This window comes from Phoca vitulina, unplaced genomic scaffold, assembly GCF_004348235.1.
Source record: "Phoca vitulina isolate PV1807 unplaced genomic scaffold, GSC_HSeal_1.0 scaffold6, whole genome shotgun sequence".
In the NCBI taxonomy this organism is placed as follows: domain Eukaryota; kingdom Metazoa; phylum Chordata; class Mammalia; order Carnivora; family Phocidae; genus Phoca; species Phoca vitulina.
In genome coordinates, this window is record NW_022589709.1 from 45,543,828 (window position 1) to 45,565,407 (window position 21,580).

General features: G+C 37.1%; 1 protein-coding gene across 5 annotated transcripts in view; it reads right to left on the minus strand.

Moving 5' to 3' along the window:
- Positions 1–21,580, minus strand: part of XRCC4 (X-ray repair cross complementing 4) — a 336,322-nt gene that overhangs the window by 91,285 nt on the left and 223,457 nt on the right. For 3 of the 5 annotated variants that reach the window (XM_032404048.1, XM_032404051.1, XM_032404050.1), the window contains exon 8: positions 14,932–17,764. In XM_032404048.1, coding sequence (XP_032259939.1) covers positions 17,653–17,764 — 112 coding nt within the window. In that variant the 3' untranslated portion in view covers positions 14,932–17,652. Of the gene's footprint in view, positions 1–14,931; positions 17,765–21,580 lie in introns of those variants that run through there. The other 2 variants (XR_004299391.1, XR_004299390.1) reach the window with 1 other exon arrangement.

Below are 21,580 nucleotides of genomic sequence, written 5' to 3' on the forward strand. Positions count from 1 at the left end.
CTTCTGAAACTGTTCCAAAAAATAGAAATGGAAGGAAAACTTCCAAACTCATTTTATGAGGCCAGCATTACCTTGATCCCAAAACCAGACAAAGACCCCATCAAAAAGGAGAATTACAGACCAATATCCCTGATGAACATGGATGCAAAAATTCTCAACAAAATACTAGCCAATAGGATCCAACAGTACATTAAAAGGATTATTCACCACGACCAAGTGGGATTTATCCCTGGGCTGCAAGGTTGGTTCAACATCCGCAAATCAATCAATGTGATACAATACATTAACAAAAGAAAGAACAAGAATCATATGATCCTCTCAATAGATGCAGAAAAAGCATTTGACAAAGTACAGCATCCTTTCTTGATCAAAACTCTTCAGAGTATAGGGATAGAGGGTACATACCTCAATATCATAAAAGCCATCTATGAAAAACCTACAGCGAATATCATTCTCAATGGGGAAAAACAGAGCTTTCCCCCTAAGGTCAGGAACGCGGCACGGATGTCCACTATCACCACTGCTATTCAACATAGTATTGGAAGTCCTAGCCACAGCAATCAGACAACAAAAAGAAATCAAAGGCATCCAAATTGGCAAAGAAGAAGTCAAACTCTCACTCTTTGCAGATGATATGATACTTTATGTGGAAAATCCCAAAGACTCCACCCCAAAACTGCTAGAACTCATACAGGAATTCAGTCAAGTGGCAGGATATAAAATCAATGCACAGAAGTCAGTGGCATTCCTATACACCAACAACAAGTCAGAAGAAAGAGAAATTAAGGAGTCGATCCCATTTACAATTGCACCCAAAACCATAAGATACCTAGGAATAAATCTAACCAAAGAGGCAAAGGATCTGTACTCAGAAAACTATAAAATACTCATGAAAGAAATTGAGGAAGACACAAAGAAATGGAAAAACGTTCCATGCTCATGGATTGGAAGAACAAATATTGTGAAGATGTCAATCCTACCTAGAGCAATCTACACATTCAATGCAATCCCCATCAAAATACCATCCACTTTCTTCAAAGAAATGGAACAAATAATCCTAAAATTTGTATGGAACCAGAAAAGACCCCGCATAGCCAGAGGAATGTTGAAAAAGAAAAGCAAAGCTGGCGGCATCACAATTCCAGACTTCCAGCTCTACTACAAAGCTGTCATCATCAAGACAGTATGGTACTGGCACAAAAACAGACACATAGATCAATGGAACAGAATAGAGAGCCCAGAAATGGACCCTCAACTATATGGTCAACTAATCTTTGACAAAGCAGGAAAGAATGTCCAATGGAAAAAAGACAGTCTCTTCAACAAATGGTGTTGGGAAAATTGGACAGCCACATGCAGAAGAATGAAACTGGACCATTTCCTTACACCACACACAAAAATAGACTCCAAATGGTTGAAAGACCTCAATGTGAGACAGGAGTCCATCAAAATCCTAAAGGAGAACACAGGCAGCAACCTCTTCGACCTCAGCCGCAGCAACTTCTTCCTAGAAACATCGCCAAAGGCAAGGGAAGCAAGGGCAAAAATGAACTATTGGGACTTCATCAAGATAAAAAGCTTTTGCAAAGCAAAGGAAACAGTCAACAAAACCAAAAGACAACCGACAGAATGGGAGAAGATATTTGCAAATGACATATCAGATAAAGGGCTAGTATCCAAAATCTATAAAGAACTCATCAAACTCAACACCAAAAGAACAAAGAATCCAATCAAGAAATGGGCAGAAGACATGAACAGACATTTTTCCAAAGAAGACATCCAAATGTCCAACAGACACATGAAAAAGTGTTCAATATCGCTCGGCATCAGGGAAATCCAAATCAAAACCTCAATGAGATACCACCTCACACCAGTCAGAATGGCTAAAATTAACAAGTCAGGAAATGACAGATGTTGGCGGGGATGCGGAGAAAGGGGAACCCTCCTACACTGTTGGTGGGAATGCAAGCTGGTGCAGCCACTCTGGAAAACAGTATGGAGGTTCCTCAAAAAGTTGAAAATAGAGCTACCATATGATCCAGCAATTGCACTACTGGGTATTTACCCCAAAGATACAAAAGTAGGGACCCGAAAGGCTACGTGCACCCCGATGTTTATAGCAGCAATGTCCACAATAGCCAAACTGTGGAAAGAGCCAAGATGTCCATCAACAGATGAATGGATAAAGAAGATGTGGTATATATACACAATGGAATATTATGCAGCCATCAAAAGGAATAAGATCTTGCCATTTGCAACGACGTGGATGGAACTGGAGGGTATTATGCTGAGCGAAATAAGTCAAACAGAGAAAGACATGTATCATATGACCTCACTGATATGAGGAATTCTTAATCTCAGGAAACAAACTGAGGGTTGCTGGAGTGGGGGGTGGGGTGGGAGGTATGGGGTGACTGGGTGATGGACACTGGGGAGGGTATGTGTTCTGGTAAGCGCTGTGAATTGTGCAAGACTGTTGAATCTCAGATCTGTACCTCTGAAACAAATAATGCAATATATGTTAAGAAAGAAAAAAAGAAGAAGAAGAATGTAGCAGGAGGGGAAGAATGAAGGGGGGGAAATCGGAGGGGGAGAAGAACCATGAGAGACAATGGACTCTGAAAAACAAACTGAGGGTTCTAGAGGGGAGGGGGTTGGGAGGATGGGTTAGCCTGGTGATGGGTATTGAGGAGGGCACGTTCTGCATGGAGCACTGGGTGTTATGCACAAACAATGAATCATGGAACACTATATCTAAAACTAATGATGTAATGTATGGGGATTAACATAACAATAAAAAAATTTAAAATAAAAAAAAAATAAAGGGTTCTAAAAGCAAAAAAAAAAAAAAAAAAGAAGGAAATTCTGTCATTTGCAAGAATATGAACGAAACTGGAGGAACTTATGGTAAGTAAAATAAGCTAGACACACAGAAAGATAAATATTGTATGATCTCAATTAAATGTTTAATCTTAAAAAAAAAGTCAAAGTTATAGTAACATAGAGTGGAATAATGGTAATCAGAGTCAGGGGGATGGAGGAAAAGGAGAGATATTGATCAAAGGATACAAGCTTTCAGGTTTTAAGGTAAGTTCTAGAGACCTAATGTATAGTATGGTGAGTACAGTTGTCATTGATGTTTTGTATACTTGAAATTTGCTAAGAGAGTAGATCTCAAATGTTCCCACCATACACACACACAAAATGGTAACTATGGGAGGTGATAGATAAGTTCATTAGTTTGACTATGGTAATCATTTCACAATGTATATGCATATATCAAAATATTATATTGTACACCTTAAATATATACAAATTTTATTTGTCAAAAATAAATAAAACTCAGAAAAAATAGTAAAGTTAATTATCTCATTTTTAGCCTTACATTGATGGGTCTTGGATATATGATTCGTATAAAGAAAAGTAAAACGTGAACACTATAAATTCTGAGAGTCTGATATAATTTAGACCAATCTCTCAAGTTAGGTTCAGTGAAGGGTCTGTTCTACTAACATGTCAGTGAGTCTAATTAATAAAACATCCCATGCCTTATTGCTCTTGTAGTTACCATGACAAACATTTAATCCATTAACTCAGAAAAATCTATTAACAATCTACTGTGTACACAGCACCACTCTAGGCAAAGGAGATAATAGGGGAGTACAAAATAGACTAAGTCCCTCTTTTAATGGTGTTGGCAATTTAGTGAGAAGAGACAGTCAATAAACAAATGACCACATTATATAATATGTCAAGTTCTGATAAGTGCTACGGAAAATAATGAATCAGAGCAAGAGAAACAAAAGTGTGGCAGGTAGAGAGGGAAAGGTGCTATTTTACATAGGATGGTCAAGGAAGACCTCCCTGATAACATGGAATCTGAGTAGAAACATGAAAGTAGGGGAGTGACTATGCAGTTATCTGAAGGAAGAGCATTCCAGCCAGAGGAACAGCATGTTCAAGGCACAGTGATGACATGACTGTGGTTGGAACAGAGAGAAGGCAAAAGAGGGCGTGGTAGGAGGTAAAGCCAGAGAGACAGAGTTGGGGGCAGATGGTTAGAACCTATAAGAGATGGTAAAGATCTTGGCTTTTACTTGGGTGTACAGGGATGGCACAGAAGAGTTTTAAGCAGAGAAGCAACATGACCTGATATTTTAAAAAATATATATATTTTATTTATTTGAGAGAGAGAGAGAGAGAAAGTGCATGAGCTGGGAAAGGGGCAGAGTGAGAGGGAGAGAGAGAATCTCAAGCAGACTCCACACTGAGCAGAGAACCCGATGCGGGGCTCAATCCCATGACCCTGAGATCATGACCTCAGCCGAAATCAAGAGTTGGACGCCCAATGGACTGAGCCACCCAGGCACCCCTGATCTGATATTTTTAAATGGTTACTGGCTGCTATGGGAAGAAACTGCAGGGAGACTAGTCGGGTGTGCCATATATACTGCCAATAACCCAGGTAAAAGAGGATGTTGGCTTATTCTAGCTCTGAAATTGGTAAAAATGAAAAAAAGAAAAAAATCAGATTCTGGGTGTCTGTTGCTCAGAAACTGGATATAGGATGTGAGAGAAACAGATGAATCAAGGATGTCTCCAGAAGAGTTTTTGCCTGGGCAACTGGTTGAAAAGATAATAAATTCATAATAATTTCATTATTTATGAAATGGAAAAAGCTGGTAAAGAAGTATATTTAAGGAGAAAATAAAGAATTTAATGTTAGATTTACCATGTCTATTGTACATCCAAGAAGAGAGGCCAGGAGGCAGTTGGCAATTTTCACTGTGTAAAGTTACTTAAAGCCATGACTAGATGAGACCACTTAGCCAACAATATGAAGAGAAGAGGTCTGAGTACTGATCCCTGTATAGAGATTGGGAAAATTAGAAGGAAGCAAAAAAGGAGTAAAGAAGGAAAAGCCAGTGGAATAGGAAGAGAACCAAGAGACAACAATGAAGCAGAGACCAAGTGTTTTAAGTTATCAGTGTTTCCATGTGACTAAGATGAGGACAGAAATGACCAATGACTTTAGCATGGTTCAGTTAAGACTATGATTTGGAGATTTAGAGACATTCTAAATCTAGGATGGTTCACTAATGAGGCAGAATAATATCTATGTATTAATAAGTCAACTCACGGTGAAAATTCGTGAGCCTGTTTAAAAAAAAATCATCAAAGATGACATAGCTCGTTCCTTCTAAGTCATCTGATCAAGATATATCACCAGTGGTACCAGAGGGCATATGCTGAGGAGTGGTCTGTCTACAGTTTAAATCAGTTACTATTTGGAACTAGAAATTTTCTTCTAGAAAAGTGGAAAGATGATTTATACTTATGGGAACTAAGGGAGGACACACAGTTTATCTGTTGACACAGTCCCTAACACGGTGGGTATCAGAAAGACCATCTCAATGACTATTTTTCTTTAGTTGAAGTTAGTTGTAAGGAATCCATCTACTCCGTTTTATTCTATTTAGATTTTTGTTCTTACCTTGGCACTTTGGGATAATATTTCTGAATGCAATTGGTAGTAAGTCTATGAGATGGAGTTTGTTCTTGATGGGCACATTTCTCTAGTCTGTAAATTGTGGGCCAAAAATAGAATGGTAGCTCTGAAAGTAAAAGCCAGGCACAAAGACATTTGTTGTTAACCTTCATGAAGGGCCCTATAACAGTTTAAGTGTCTCGCCCTTCTGGGACTAAAGACATCATGCTTTCCCATGACCTGAAATGGAAAATCATTCCAATGTTTCTGGGACGGCATAGAACACACACCAGGTGAAGCTGTCATAAAATATTTTACTTGTTTTATCTTACTTTTTCCTCTTGCTAGTTCCCTTTATTTTGGCAGGAGGTGGGATGTGATGACCTAAATGAGGCTTTTCCACATCTAATTTCCAGATTCAGGGACAAAAGGTTTACTTTCCTATTTAAAAACATATGAACTTCCAGAAGTTACCCAGAAGGAGTCCCACTGAAGGCAAATGTCCTATCAGTTTTAGCATGGTCTGCAACAATTTATTGGAATGGGGTTTCCATTACCTCTTGAGCAGACTGGTCAGATGCAGGAAATTTACAGTACCGTAAGTGGCATTTCCTGAGGTGATGGATCTGCCATCTAATAGCCTCTGAGCACAAGTCTCATGAAGCCTAATGTTTTTTGCATATAAACCTGTAAATGCCCACTGCAGATTTCACCAAATAAGCCTCCTCTGCATACAAGGTTCTAAAAGTCTATGGCAGGCAATTCAAACAAAACTGTGTTCGCTTCTCTTCACTTTTTTTCTAAGCTTACACCCCTGGGTTTTTGTTAACATTTAAAAAAGATATTTAAAACTGCACTTCAGCCACCTTGTAAAATGAAAGAGTACATTGTACAGGCACCAAAGGTACACGTCAGTGCTTTTATCAAATTCAGGGTCCTGCTCTGCTGCACTAATTGGAACCATGTGTTGAAAATGCAAGACAGGATTTTTCAGCTGTTCTTTAATTAAATGGAATAAAATAAGGACGAAACCTCACATTTCCTTATAAAGAGAGGCTGCTGGGTTGTTCTCTTTGCAGGACTGAGAGAGGATCCTGAGTGGGGATACCGGCCCCTGCGTCAGGGCTCCAGGGCCCTTGGTAGTCATTTTAATATTTAAGATATTCTCAAGGATTTAGCCACATTCAGAGAATGCCTGGTTGCAAATGCTTCTCTGATAAGGGGAGTAAGGGAAGTGATAGAAAACCTAATTATTTTCAATTACAGTGGAAGACTGACTCATGAAGATTCTTTTTAATATTTGTATAAAGTTCAGTCACTGCAGAAATCATCAGTGAAGTGGAGAAAGTGCCTCCTCATGCACCTGCCCACTGAAATCTATGGAGAAATAGTGGCCAAGATGAGTGTGTGTCTACTAGCAAGACTGTGAAAAATACTGTCTCCAGTTTTCTGATGAAACTTGAAAAACACAATGTAATTTGATTTTTCTTGAAAGTGTTATTTCTGCCACTTTATTTTGGGGAAAAGGATACTCTATACCTTTTAATTGTCCTGGGATCAAAATCCCAGGGAATAAAAGGTTAGCTCACAATGTCTCTTTTCAGGATTTAAGCCCCTCTTTCATGATGCTTTATGGTATTTCCTATCCATTGAGTGGCACCAGTGTATTGAACTCCACTCCCTCCCTCCTGCACAGGTTTTGGATCCAGAACTGGTACCTTTGCATAAAGTGTTGAAGCCTTAGGAAGGAGATGTGAATATTGCTTCCAACAGCATGGTGGCACCTACAGCCTCTAGAAAGAGGTGTAAGAAGTGAAGTAATGAGGACAGCAACAGCAATTCCTCCAAAGGTGTATATAAGCCACATTCTGCAGGACATGGGAAAGTCAAAGCAGGGCTGGGAATGTTCAAGAAAGGAGGCCAATTTCCCAAGAGGTTAAAAAAATCCTGAAATCACTCCTAAAGGAAATGATGAAACCACTTGCTTGTATCAAAGCCCAAGGCCCGGGCACTAGAAAGGGGTCTCTCTGTTGTGGGCTGGTTGTGTCACTCTACCATCAGGAGTCTTTCAACTTCCAAAGATTGTTGGAAAAGTTTAATCTGTGGATATTGCTTGGTATGAAGTGGAGTTTGACAATCTTCCAGACAGGCTGGGAACAGCATCAGAGAGTTACACAACCTGCAGAGAAGTGGGAGACCTCTGGGTGCCTGTGGTTTTGCCCTTACGTTGCCTTCAAATTGCTCTTTCAAAAGCACAAATTGCATCAGGTCATTCCTTTTCTTCTCTTAAGATCCTTCTATAATTGTTCATTCGCATTAAAAATCAGTGAGGAGCCACACTACCTTCTCAGCCTCACACTGCATCTTTTTTTCTCCCTTCACTCCAGCCACAAAGCACTGAAGATGCCACACTCCCCCACTCCTCCGTGCCTCACACATGGCCAAGTGTACCTCAGCCACCTGGCAAATCCTCAGTCATCCCAGAAGTTCAGCTCAAACTTTGTCCATCTCTTCTCTTAAAGTTTCCCTTGCCCACAACCTCTTCTTCCTATACCCTCCCAACAAAGTAAGTGCAGGCCGATTCTTCCTTGTGCCCTCTGAGCTTCCTGGGCTCCTCTCTTAGAGCACGTGTCACATATCTTGATTGTCTGTGTACATGTCTGCCTCCTTCCTTGGTCTAGACTTCCAGGCACTATGAGACAAGATGGCGTTACTCATTCTTATATCCCCAGTGCCTGGCAGAGTGCTTGACACAAAGTGTTCAGTAAACATTTGATGACTGAATAAGCACATATACATTAGCATCTGCATTCTTCTAATCATAGTTGAGAATTTCATGTAAGCTGAAGGACATAGGACAGATTCCCATGTCCTTGCACATAGCCCAAATTTCAAATTCTTGAGATGAATGATTACTGACACATAGGGTGGTGACAGTGAAAACACACATTGAGTTACTGAAAAAACTTTACTTAACATTTGCTGATTGCATGCGATTATGAAAGTTATTGATATCATATATGATAGGTTAGGGCTATAATGGAAAAATCAAAGGAAGAAAGAAATGCTCTTCAGAAATGGCAATATTTTATATGGAATTCCTCAGGAAAATACTAGTATTTGTTTTATCATATACTTTCTTTTTTCTCTCACCTTCCTCAAATGCCATAATTCTTGCAGAACATAAAATTCTTGTTAAACAAGCATAGCCTTTGGATGACACATTATTGAGTCTGAAAATCTGTCTCCATGTCAGAAGTAACCACACTTTGAGATTCCAAATCATAAGGAAAGATGACCAGTTATTGCCAACATAGAGTTGCAATTTTATCTTCTGGGGGAGAATATGAATAAATGAATTAATGGGTGGATACATAAATATACTTAAAGCTCTGGGATAGATTTTTCTTTCTCCTAGACAGCACTTGGGCAGACACTTACAATGTTTTCCTCTGGAGTTCCTCCTTTTTTATACTTCTGTGGTAAATCTGCCTCCCTTCTGATTGTCACATTATTTTTTTAGATAGGTCAATACCTTCAATTACGTCTTGCTCTGCTTAGAAGTCATGTCATCTTTTTAACATGACATTACATATATGGTGGGGGCAGACGGTATTATTTCAACACTTAACACTGGGGACAGTGTTACATGAAAACATGTTGCATAACTATTTGATAAACACATGGGGTGATCAAAATAAAGAGAGAGCTAAACAGTTCTTCATAAGAAAATAAGAAAAGCTGAGAGAGGATGGACAGTATGGCAGGAGGTTGGTCTCTAAGGTGACACGTTGCCAATGGAAAATTCAGGCCGTAGGAAAGCCAGAAGACTTTAGAGTCACAGTACAATCAAATATAAATTGCTCATTTTCTTTGAGGTAAGCTACTTCTCTCTAACCCAAACCTTCAATAAACTCCACTATACACAGAGATTTCTCAGTGCTTTTGTCATGGAAGTCAAAGGAAAGGAGGGGAGTTCCATGGCTGAGTGGCCATGGAGCAGAGAAAAAAGAAAATCAGTTTTACTACAAAACATAAGTGAGACTCCAAACCCAGTGGAAGCAGAAATTCAGAGCAGAAATGGCCATGAAAATAAATCCTACAGGAATTCATAAAAATCTTGGGAAAAGTATGAGACTTCAGAAAGAACCAAGAATGGGGAGCTTGAGCTAATAAATTTCAGAGAGAGTCAATTTAGCTGATCATCTGGTTTTACATAACTGTATGCTGATCCATTATACGCTGATTTGATAGTGTAACAGTAACATTCATGATAAGGGCTTCGATACCTGCTTCACTGTCCTAAGTGCTTTATCTGCATTATCTTATGTAATTTTCACTGCATGGATGAGAAACCTCAAGTTCAGAGAAAGTAAGTCTGTTGCCCAGACTCAGACGGTTAATAGGTGGCAGACACAGTGTAGAAACGTGGCTTAATCTTGTTCTCAAATCCACATTCGTAATTCCTACTTATTTTATTAGTGAATTCCAGCCAGAAGACACCAGATATTTGTGCCATGTATATATTAAAAGCTACTACAAATGTAAAGTTCTCACTGTATGTTATTCTATATGAGCTTTATTAGTCAGCTATTGTCAAAATACCATTATATAATATACTAGCCCAAATCTTAGTGGCTATGAATAGCAAGCTATTATTCTCATGCTCATGGTCAGCATGGTTGACTACAGTTCAGTCTATTTAGAATGGGGTCAGATGGATGGTTCTTCTAAAGGTTTCAGGGTAGCGAGCTTGACTCCAGATTAAGACTGAGCTCAGGCCTGCTCTGTATCTCACCAGGGGCCCAGGCAGGAGGGATAGCAGCTACCTGGGGCATGTTTCTCTCACGGCAGAGATGAGACGCTCCCAGAGGAAAAAACAGAAACATGTAATATCTCTTAACTCGCATGCTCAAAAACTGGTATATTTTTATTTCATCCACATTTTATAGTCCAAAGCAAGTCAAAGGAGCTGGTAGTGATGGAGAATAAATATTTAATGACAGTAATTTAATCTTCCATAGTAATCTAAGCACTCCTCTGTAAACTTAGTTCCTCAGAGAGATATACTATATCTCTTAAAGGAGCAGAACAAGATTGTTTCCAACATTACCCAGTAGAGGCTCTGGAAAATTTCAGATAAATTCCCTAAATGTTTGCAAAGCACAATGACAAAGCATACTGCTCCCATCATCACTACCAGCATCTCGTCCTCATAGGGGATCTAGAAGTCTCAGAAAGTTTTCAATCAGACCACATATGAGAGAAAGAGACAGAGAACCCATTATCATCATATAAGAATACTACAACTTGATGGTAGTCTTTTCACTATTTGGTAAGATCAAGAAAAATTATACTGTTTTGTATTCTTTAAAGGATTAGCATACACATTAATCTACCAATGGTGGCAACTTGGCGGCACCTTACACTTAAAATTCATTTTCAAATAAAATTTACAGTACTGTCCTATGTTGCCAAAGATCACAGACATTTCATACTATCACTAAAATCCATCAATGAAAAAAAAAATCCATCAGTGATTTGAAAACACATCTAATGTAGGTAAGACCTTAGCTATATATAATGGCATTTTAATGAATTTTAAAATTTATATTATAAAAATGATATAAATTTTAATTATAAAAGTGGTTTTACTTTCCCCTCATATTCCAAAGTTTGTCTATACCAATCTACTTTAAAGCTCACTTGAAATATTCTTTTAATGGTAGTGTTAACTCGTGACAACTTGTTAACTGAAGAAAATAAAACTTAATTAAAATGTTCAGTGGAGAATATATTTGATTTCCTTATTAGCTGGGTACTTTTTGCTTTGCTTTAAAGAACCATTTCACTAATAAGACCTCAAAAAAGGAGCAGTAATTCTTAGAGATATGCCTGTACTGAAACTGGCTCTGAACTACAGAAGGACCTGAAGCTGCTCCAGGCCCTGGCTACTCTCCCAGTCAGTCTCACCAGTCACATGGCACCTCTACACTGCCTTCTCTTTCTTCTAATCCATCTCTGTGCTAACTTACATAGCGGCTTTTTCAGTGAACTCAAGTTCAGCCACGCCATGAGGGTCCCATTTCTTTCCTGGTCTAGTAAGCTACGGCTCGGGTTGGGAGGCGATGCAGGGGCAGGTGCATAAAACAAGGGTACCATATTGGACACCCCTTGTACACCACCTCAAAATCCTCAATAGCCGCCCTTTCTTTGGCAATCAGACCCAGCAGGTTTTGCTCTTCTTCAGGCAGGCAATGGCTCTTGTGCTGCTCCTATTTCCTGTCTAGGGCCTCCCTGAGATTGCAGCTTTGGTCACCTACGGGAACCTGCTATGTATTCAACAGGGGCCAAGTGAAATATGTGGGCACGAGGCTTCCAGGACACCCTTTACCAATGGAAACAGCAACCCATGGATAAACGCTTCTCCCCTTCTGCCCCTGGATGTATGGTCCTGAGATAACTTTCAGAAGGTACCTCAGAAGATCCTGGGGGGGGTGGAGCATATCATCCATAGGGCTGGCCGCCTTGATAAGGCATCATTGCACCGATTTTTCCTCCTTTCCTTTTAAATGCTTCTAGTGCAGCACTCCCGCTCCCTGGGATCAGATATCCAAATAAATTGCCTGTATGCAAGCCCTTATCTCAGGCTCAGTTTTCAGAGGAATGTAGAGTTAAGACAGATTCCTACAAGGGTCTTGTATGAGCAGCTTCCATAAAAATTATCTAATCCACCTACATATATTTGCCTGGCTGTATTATTTCTAAGATAGTAATTAAGTTGGAAACTGTCTTTAAACCAAAAGTAAGTAGTTCAGGACTAGCCTATGTTTCATTTAGTGGAACCGTTGCCACCAAAATTGCTCCTGCCCTTAATGAGAATAGCTACTATCGAGATAAGGGCAGGCTCCAATCTCCCTCTCCTCTCCTGAAGAACCAAGAGCCTTCAGGGACAAAGAGACCCTCATTCAGAAATATAGTTCCCTCTGAGATTTGAGATGAGAGTTTAGGATGAATGGCCTCCAAAAGAGGGAAGAAAAATCAACATATGAACAATAAAATTCATAGTGAATTTTATTTGAATGCAGAGGAAAATCAGAAAGTGATAATGATAGTTGGTAAATGAAATGACATGTGGATAACCGAAAGGGAGAAAGTGAGTAGAAGGTAGGCTGGGGAGTGTTTTAGGTTGAGTAGATCAGAGAGGTGGTAGTTAGTAGATTAGAGGACAGGAAATGGTCGGTCAATTACGTAGCAACCACAAAATGCTTGTCATGTATTTTTCAAGGTATCCTTTTCTGATTATTAAAATATAGAGAAAAATCATTGCGGGCTTGCTCACAGAACACGTGCAGATGAAATCTGCCCTCCTGAAAAGGATTCATTGGAAGTTTTCAGAACAGCAGTGAAAAATTTTAATTCAGACAATAGCTAGAAATGGATAAATAGTTCTTTTGTGACTATCATTCTCCCTTACAAAATGTGTTAACTACCTATGTTTTGCATTTCCTGATGTATAGGCAAATTCATGAGGTCTTTCATGAATTTAGATGTCAGCTATTTAATATCATTTTATTAAAAATGGATTCTATAAATAATACTGAGTGCAAGAATTAGAGACAACAAAAGGAGAAGGGTTGGCTGCTTCTGGGCAGTCTCTGTAGAGGACCCATTGACTGGTTTTCCTTTCTCATTCCCAGATATCCAGGAAGGGCTCCATGACATGAAGATTTCTGGCACTGTATATCTTCCCATGGAAGTATCAGCTCAAACTATAGAGCTCAATTCTTGTTATGTCTTTATTACATAACTTAGTTTCACACTAAATCCACCTGGTCAATATTCCTCCCAGGATGCCTTCTAACTTGTCTCCTTCATTCTGATGACTCACAATTACAAACTCGAACACTAACCCCAAGGCCCTAACCCCAGTACCTTCTGCACTCTCTCTGATCTGGCAGACAGCTTCATCCTCAGCTCACTGTCCCCAACCCTACCAATTTCTCCTACCCCCCTTGGTTGGATCTTTTATCTTCTATGGATCCTCACCCATAACTTTTAATTCTTTGTTCTTCTCTTTATGCCACTTATCCTACCATACCTTGATATCATAGTTCGTCACAGAGTGGTTTGGCGCCCCAATCTCAACCCCCTTCCATATACTTCCACTCGTTGAGAGCAGGCCCCAAATTTCACTTACTAGAACATAAGCTCCACATCAACAGAGCACATGTATTACTCATTGTTGCATCTACTGCCCAAAATAGAGACTGACACAAATGCTTAACAAATATTTGGTGAATGGATGGATTTATCCTTTAATTCTCCATGTGGCCCAGTTCTGTATTTTGTGCATAACTGATCCTTTATAAACAGTTGTTGAATCAAATTTACCCAATTAAGAGCTACCTGGCTCTAAAACATAGGGTCTAGTATTTTATAAATTTGAGTTACAGGTCACTAAGAAAAATTCATCTAAAGTAGTTTCCTGACCTTTTTAAACTACGTAATAAAGACATCTCTTCCTGAGATGGGACTTTTTCTTTCATGAACTTCCCTAATGAGGCCTAAGTCATACCATCTGATTATAGACCAGAGCCAAGAATTATACATTTTAAGTTGAAAAAAACTTCAAAAATGCAAACACCTTGTTTTACAACAGAGATCAAAAAAGGTCAAAAGAATTAAAAAGAAAACAAAAGACATGCTGCATTACAATTTAATTCTCGTGCCTTCCATTTCAGGGTTTTCCTGCAACAATCTGTTTTTACAGAGTACAGACAATAGAAAATGTGAGGAAAATTCATGGCATAGAATGACCAGATCTGGATATCTTAACACCAAATCTATAGGTATCTGTCTACATAGCACAAAATGTAAAACTATCCCTTCAATTTCTCCACATTAGATATAAAGGAGGGAACCATAACTATGGGCTTATTATTTCCTGTTCTAACCAGCTGAATCAATCTGACACACAACACTGGTTGAAAAGATCCATTGCCCTGGAAAAATACTATCAAAATTTTGTAAATATTATGAACTTTATAGATTCTGTTGTTACAATTACTAGGAAACACTCTTTGTACATCACTCTCTCACTCTCCCACCACCAGTGAGTTAATAGCCAAAATTGTTTTCTTCTTCTCTTTCACTTAAAAAAATTGTACATGTCTATACACACACACACACACACACACACAGTTGTATACTAACTTTGGTTATTCAGATAAGATGACATTATTTTGAGATTCTGGTACTTTATGTACAAAATCCCCTTGGAAAATTCCAAGACAAATCTCAGATTATATGAAACTCATTATTATAGTGAAGTCCCTATGTAACTGAGTAGAATTTCAGACTTATAAATTATGTCTATAGACTTATAATTATATTTTTATATTTTATATATTTACATTTACATTTATTTTAAAGTTTCCCCTCTTAAATGGAAGCCACTATAGAAATAAAAATGCAGTAAAATTTCTATTTAAAATGTTTTGTTGTTCCATTGACTTAATAAAATCCTATTTCTGATATCAACAATATGTGTAATCCTTTCTCATTCACTCTCTGTGATCAAGCCTACATGCATACATATTTATGCATATATTATTTGTAATTAATCATAAAAGGTACTTGAGCTTTCTAAACAATTATTTCTTTGTATCAAATCAACTGACTAATTTCAACCTTAAGTTTCTTTTCAAAACAGATTAATAAAGAAACATTTCGAGTGCCTATGTTGTGATAGACATGCATTTATTCATTCAACAAATGCTTACTAAAAGCCTTTGTGAATCTTGCGCCCTGTTGTAGGAACTGAAAATAGATAAAACAGATGGTCATGCCTCTGCTATGATGGGGCTTATTTCCTACTGGGAGACATGAAAGAGAGAGAGAGAGATGAAAAAATAACTCTAGGTAGTAATATGCACAATGAAAAAAACACTCCAATGAGACAGTGACTGGGAGTGTGCTCATCTTTAGAAAGGGTATTTCAGGGAAAGCACCTCTGAGGAGGTGACATTTGGTTCTAGACCTGAAAGAAGAGAAGAAACCAACCATATAAAGATGAACATTCTGAGTATAGCACCCAACAATACAATTGTTCTGAGATCTGGCCTACTTGAGGGACAGTAAAGAGCAAGGCAAGCAAAGAGAAAGGAGCCGGAAATCAAGGGGAAAGATAGGTAGGGGCCAGGTTATATCAGACCTTATACGCTGTGGTAAGGAGTGTGAACTTTATTCAAAGGGCAATGGATTACTACTGGAAGGTTTTGATCCAGGCGTGAAATGATCTTACCTAAAATTTAAAAAATTCAGTTTGTCTGCATTGCAGAGTAGGAGATGAGCAGGGAGACCAGTCAGGAGGCAGATGTAGCAGACACAGAGAGAGAGAAGTAGACAGAGTCAAGCTGTAATTTGGAGGTAAAAATGCCAGGATGTGGAGATGAGGGAAGCAGAGGCACTGGGTTTTAGCCTGGAGCAACTAGGTACATGGTTGCACAATTTGTTGGATGGGGAAGACTGGGGGGAAAAATGATGGAACACATTCAGATCTCCATTTTAGATGTATCTAAACATCCAAATAATCATCCAAAACAGACAGATGTACTCAGTCAGACTTTTAAGAAGCTCCTTTTGCGACAAATTAATGATAAATTATACACCTGACCTTTGAACAACATGGGTTTGAACCGTGCAGGTTCACTTATACACAGATTTTTTTTTTACAGGATTCTAGTTAAATGTATTGTCTCTTCCCTAGAATTTCTTAGTAACATTTTCCTTTCTCTAGCTTAGTTTATTATAAGAATCCAATATATGATACATATAAATACAAAATATGTATTAATTGAATTTAAATTATCTGTAAGGCTTCCAGTCAAGAGTAGGCTCTTAGTAGTTAAGTTTTTAGGGAATCAAAAGTTATACACACTTTTTTGACTACCCAGGGTATCAGTGCCCCAACCCCTACAGTGTTCAAGGGTCAACTGTACGCACACACACATATATATATATATATATATGACTGCAGAAATAGAACTCTTCTAATTTTGGAGATATTAGCATGCAAATGGTATTTAAAGCCAAAGAAAAGCTAGGGAGACAATGTAGGTAATGAAAAGAAGAAAGCTGAAGATTAAGCCCAAGGCACACAAACACTTAACTGTTGGTCGTCAAGGACAAAGACTCAGGGGCCAAAAAGAAAGGAATACAAACAGCCTATGTTATTGCAAAAGTCAGGTGAAAAAAATGTTTATTGAGGAGAAGTGATTGACTATGTCAGGTGTAGCTGAGAGGCTTAGTAAGATTAGGACTGAAAATGGACCAACCATTGAATTTAGCAACATGGTGGTCACTGTTAACTTTGAGAACCACAGAGAAAATGGATGTTCAACTGGAGGGAAGTGAGGACAAAATGAGAGGGTAGGAGGTAGAAACAGTAAGTATTTTTTTTTTTTTAATTGTGCTAGATGTTATTGAGGATGATAATATCGCACGGTCCTTATTTTCAAAGAAGGCCCTTAATGTGTAAGAAATCTTTCATCAATAATCTCTGAAAAATATATTTTTGATAGAAAAAGCGGTTTCATTTATATTAATAAGCACCTTGCAAAGCCTGTTACTATAAAAAAGGAAAAAGCTAAGCTAAATAACATATTTTATTAGGAACACAAAATCTTCAATGCATCAACAATTTTGTCATCAGATTTTGAGATTGTGTACAAACTAAAAATAAATTTTATACATCACTTCACAAATTAAAATGCTCACTGTTCAGGATATGATTATTCAAAAAAGAACTGTAGACATTTTCTTTGTCCTATTTCTAAAATCTTCCTAGACAGGATGTTAGACAGCTACCACATATAATATGTGTGAATTAAATAAGATAAATGTGTCCTTTGCAATAAAAAGTCTGAGGTTTTATGTAATTATAGGCATGTGAATGAATAGTTTAGAATAATGTACCACTGTCATCAAATCACATCTTCATATACATGTATAATCCATTTTGCACAATGGTTTCAATTCAGTGTGTATGTAATTAAATTGTAAGGTACAGTAATAGCTGCTGCTGAGTTGAAATCTTGCTTTTTTAAAGAAATGAACAGAAAACATAGTCTCGTGAACATCAAAGTACCTTTTTGAGACAGTTAAATCTCATCAAAGAGGTCTTCTGAACTACTGTTTCTTAGAGTTTCTAAAGACATGTTTTCAGCTGAGCTGTGCTCCTTTTTTGACGTCTCAGGTAGTGAAGGATCAAGCCTAGAGTAAAAAGAAAATCAAGAGAATTTTATTCTAGAAAATGCCATATAGGGTAAAAGAAAATTAAGAGATACATAAGTGAAATAAAAGTTAAATTCTATTTCAGAATTGGTTTAGAGACTCATTTCCCTACGCTGCATTAACATAAAAAAAAGAGATGAAGAGAATTTAATTAACTGCTTTAGGATTAATCTGTCTCTATTCTGAGCTAACAAAAATTTAAGGGCCTACAACAATACTCATAATTAAGGTCAAGAAACAAAATATCCTCTGTGTTGTAAGCCTTTTTACGCCAAGATACAGAAGGTCTGTCTCTCAAGCCATTTCTTTAATAATCCCATCACAATTTACATCTTCCTTTGGCTCCCTTAAATTCTACCTATTAACATGTATTTTAATCTCTTAATATCAGAAAGTTCTGATCACATGAATTTCCTTTAGTGGTCTTTCGATTATAAGTGTATATAACTGATAATGACTTCACATTTTAGCAGTTGTTGGTGAAATGTTGGTCCACATTCACTTACTGAATTTACATATCTTTATTTAATAACTAAATTTTATTCCATTTCAGTATTGGAGTTACCACATCAATGGGCTGATCTCTGTATTTATGTAAATGCTCTCTTTGAGTCCTAGGATAAAAGGCATGATGATCCCAGACTGTTAACTGGACTTATAAAACGGTAAGTTGCAGGGTAACAGCTCAATCAGAAGGACTCTTGTATAAACCTTGTCAGTGGTTCTTTGTGGAACATAAAGAAAACATGCTTAATATTGACAATTAGAGGTGGCTTCAGGGGCAGTTATGACTAGGCTGAGTGAAGCCACTAAAACTCAGTAATGCCCCCATATTTCCAACTTAAAAGGCAGAGAGAGAGTCATAGCAGCTGCGTATAGCTGAAAGAGAATGGTACTTGAAGTCCGGACACCTACATGTGGATCCAGGTCTATTTCTTCTTAGCTATGTGACTTTAGACAAGTCATTTATCCTAACTAGATTTCTGTTTTCTCACCTGTAAAACTGGAATAATATCTGCCTCAGAGGTGGTCTAAAGATTAAATGAAGTATCATATATGAAAATGCTTGTAAATTCCCACAAAACATTTGGAAACTATTATTATTAGCCTCTACTACTGCATAAACTACAAAAAAAAAAAAAAAAAAAACCAGCTCAAACAGCTTCTTTAATTTAAAAGGATAACCAATTAAAAATCCCCAAACACTGACTTTGTTTAGATTATGAATATTTCAAAAATCCAGCACCCACACTTAGTCGCAACAGATTATCAAAAATGAATCTGCCACAGGGTCCTCCTTGGCCTCCCGGCTGCATACAATTAACCATGGTTGGCTGCCACTAGACCTGCGACATGTTCTGTCTTATCCTGAGCAAGCCAAGTTCAGACAACGTTACGCTCACAGGAATGCCAGGGTGCTAGGCATTACTGCATTATCAAGATGACAAGTCCTCCCTCTGGGAACTTCAATGTTAAAATTAACAATAAATATGGACACAATTATTGTAACATGTAATTAAATATCTAAAAATATATTTCATAGAAGGAGAAAATGATACAGTACAGACTAAAAGTATAATTATTACATGCATAAGTTTTCAATGTCAACTCAACACATTTAAACATTTTTCTCTGGCCCCAAATGTCTCAGAGTTGCTTTTTTCTCCTCCTGGCAAAATGGAGAATTGATTTTTTTTCAATTAAAAAGTCAGACCTTGAAAAATCTCTGATTTTGTTCGTAGTTTACAGCCAGAACACAGAGATCAATCAGTTTAGTTTAAAGAAAAAAAACTGGCATAAGACAAAAGGGCCACTCTGAAGTGACAAGTCTGAAGGACATGGATCCCTAGTGCTCCATTTATGATTCCCATCTCCATCTAAAGTCACAAGGAGCTCAAGAATTAGATTCTGACTCTTTTGTTTTTAGTGCCTAGTACATAACAGATGTTCAACAAAAGTTGTTCAATGAATGGAGATCATTTTTCTATAGCTTTTTTATCTGTGGTAAGTCAACAGAATAAATTTAGAACTCTTCCCACAACCAAAAGAAAAGTTCAATCATTTATATAAGTAATAAATATTCTAAGATTTCTTATAAATTCTAAAAAGCATAAAGAAGAAAATAAAAATGTCCATCGTTCTATTTTACATTATTTGTATTTTCATGGTTTTCATTTTCACACAAATAGGATCATTCTGAAATACATAATTTTGTTTTTAGAGAATTTTTTTTACTCTACACATTAGCAAAGTCTTTGCATGTTAAAAGATACATATCTACATTAATCATTCATTTTATTTTGGTTGTACTAACCATTAATCTACTGATGGATATTTGGGTTGTTTCCATTTTTTAACGCTCTTATAAACAACAAAACAATTAATATCCTTAAACATATATCTTAGCATATTTATCACATTATTTTTTCATGAACATGCTTATTCCAAGAATTCATGCTTAGAGGTGAAATTTGAAAGCAAATAGCTCAGAGAATCTGTATCTAAAGTCTTAATAGAAAGTGAGCTAAACAAGTAATTTGAAACTTGAAACTTGGGAGTTCCACCATAACATTAGTTATGGCCATTTTAAGTCATAAATGTTCCACAAAGACTTTCCACATTCAGGCTGATTTTTCTTTTCTTTAATCATTTAAAGTAACTAATGTCTTTATCCTGTATTTCAATATATAATTTTATTCATTTAATCAATATTTGTTTAGTATGTACTATGAACAGCTCATTGTGTTAGGGGAATAAAACAAATTGATAAAGTTATCAAATGATTCTTGCCCTCAAGAAGCTTTCAGTTAAACTTTTTGCTTTTTCTCATTTTTAAAAAATGTGTCTTTTCATCCTAAAAATTTTATAAGTAGCTTGAAGTAACTATGTAATATAATTTGCTCACAAACAGTGATTTATCCTTTTAGGAATCTCTATAAACATTGTATCAAGATTTAGGACTCAAGAAGATTTTTCAGATAGTTTTTGTGGAAAACATTATTCAACAGGAGGAATTCTGAATCCAGGGTCAAGGATTTTTATTTATTCTTCATCACTTTGAGATTTTGGTCAGGTGACTGTACTTTTCTGGATCTCAGTTTCTGAATTTAATTTGTGGGAAGTTAGGATTACTATAAATGATCTTGGAATTCTTCCAGTTCCTGAATTCTGAAACAGTCACACTCAGTTGAGCATAGGCTACCTTCCAAAACATAGGTTCTTAATAAATATCTGTGGAATAAATGAATACTGTAAATTAAAGATAAATGGCTAATGACAGGAAGAAACCACCTTTGTAGAGTTTAATGCTTAAGTATAAGGACTTCTTTAAATGAAGGGAATAAATGAAACTAGATGATGACAGCTTTTACTAAAAGAAGACTTATGTTCTCAATAACACAACTGCATAGATTTCTGTTTTATTAGCTTGATTCCACACTGTATGACAACACACACATATATACAACTACACAGGAACTACATCCTGAATCAAAACATCAAAACTGCACGACCACCATCTATTAACAATGAACAATGTAGATCAAAAGTTAGATTTGTCAAAAGATGTATCTCATCCTGGGAAAGTTTCTCTAAAATGTTTGAATGAAGATTGGCTTCTCTTTTAACTATCTGGGAGTTGAATTACCAACATCTTTTGAAATGTTATTTCCAGTTACTGGCTCATTTTGTAAGGGCATTTTCTCAGCCTAGTTTAATACTGGTGTTACCATGGCTGGAATATCAACCTTTTCTTACTCAAATGAGAAACATTAATATACTTTGGAGTGAATTACT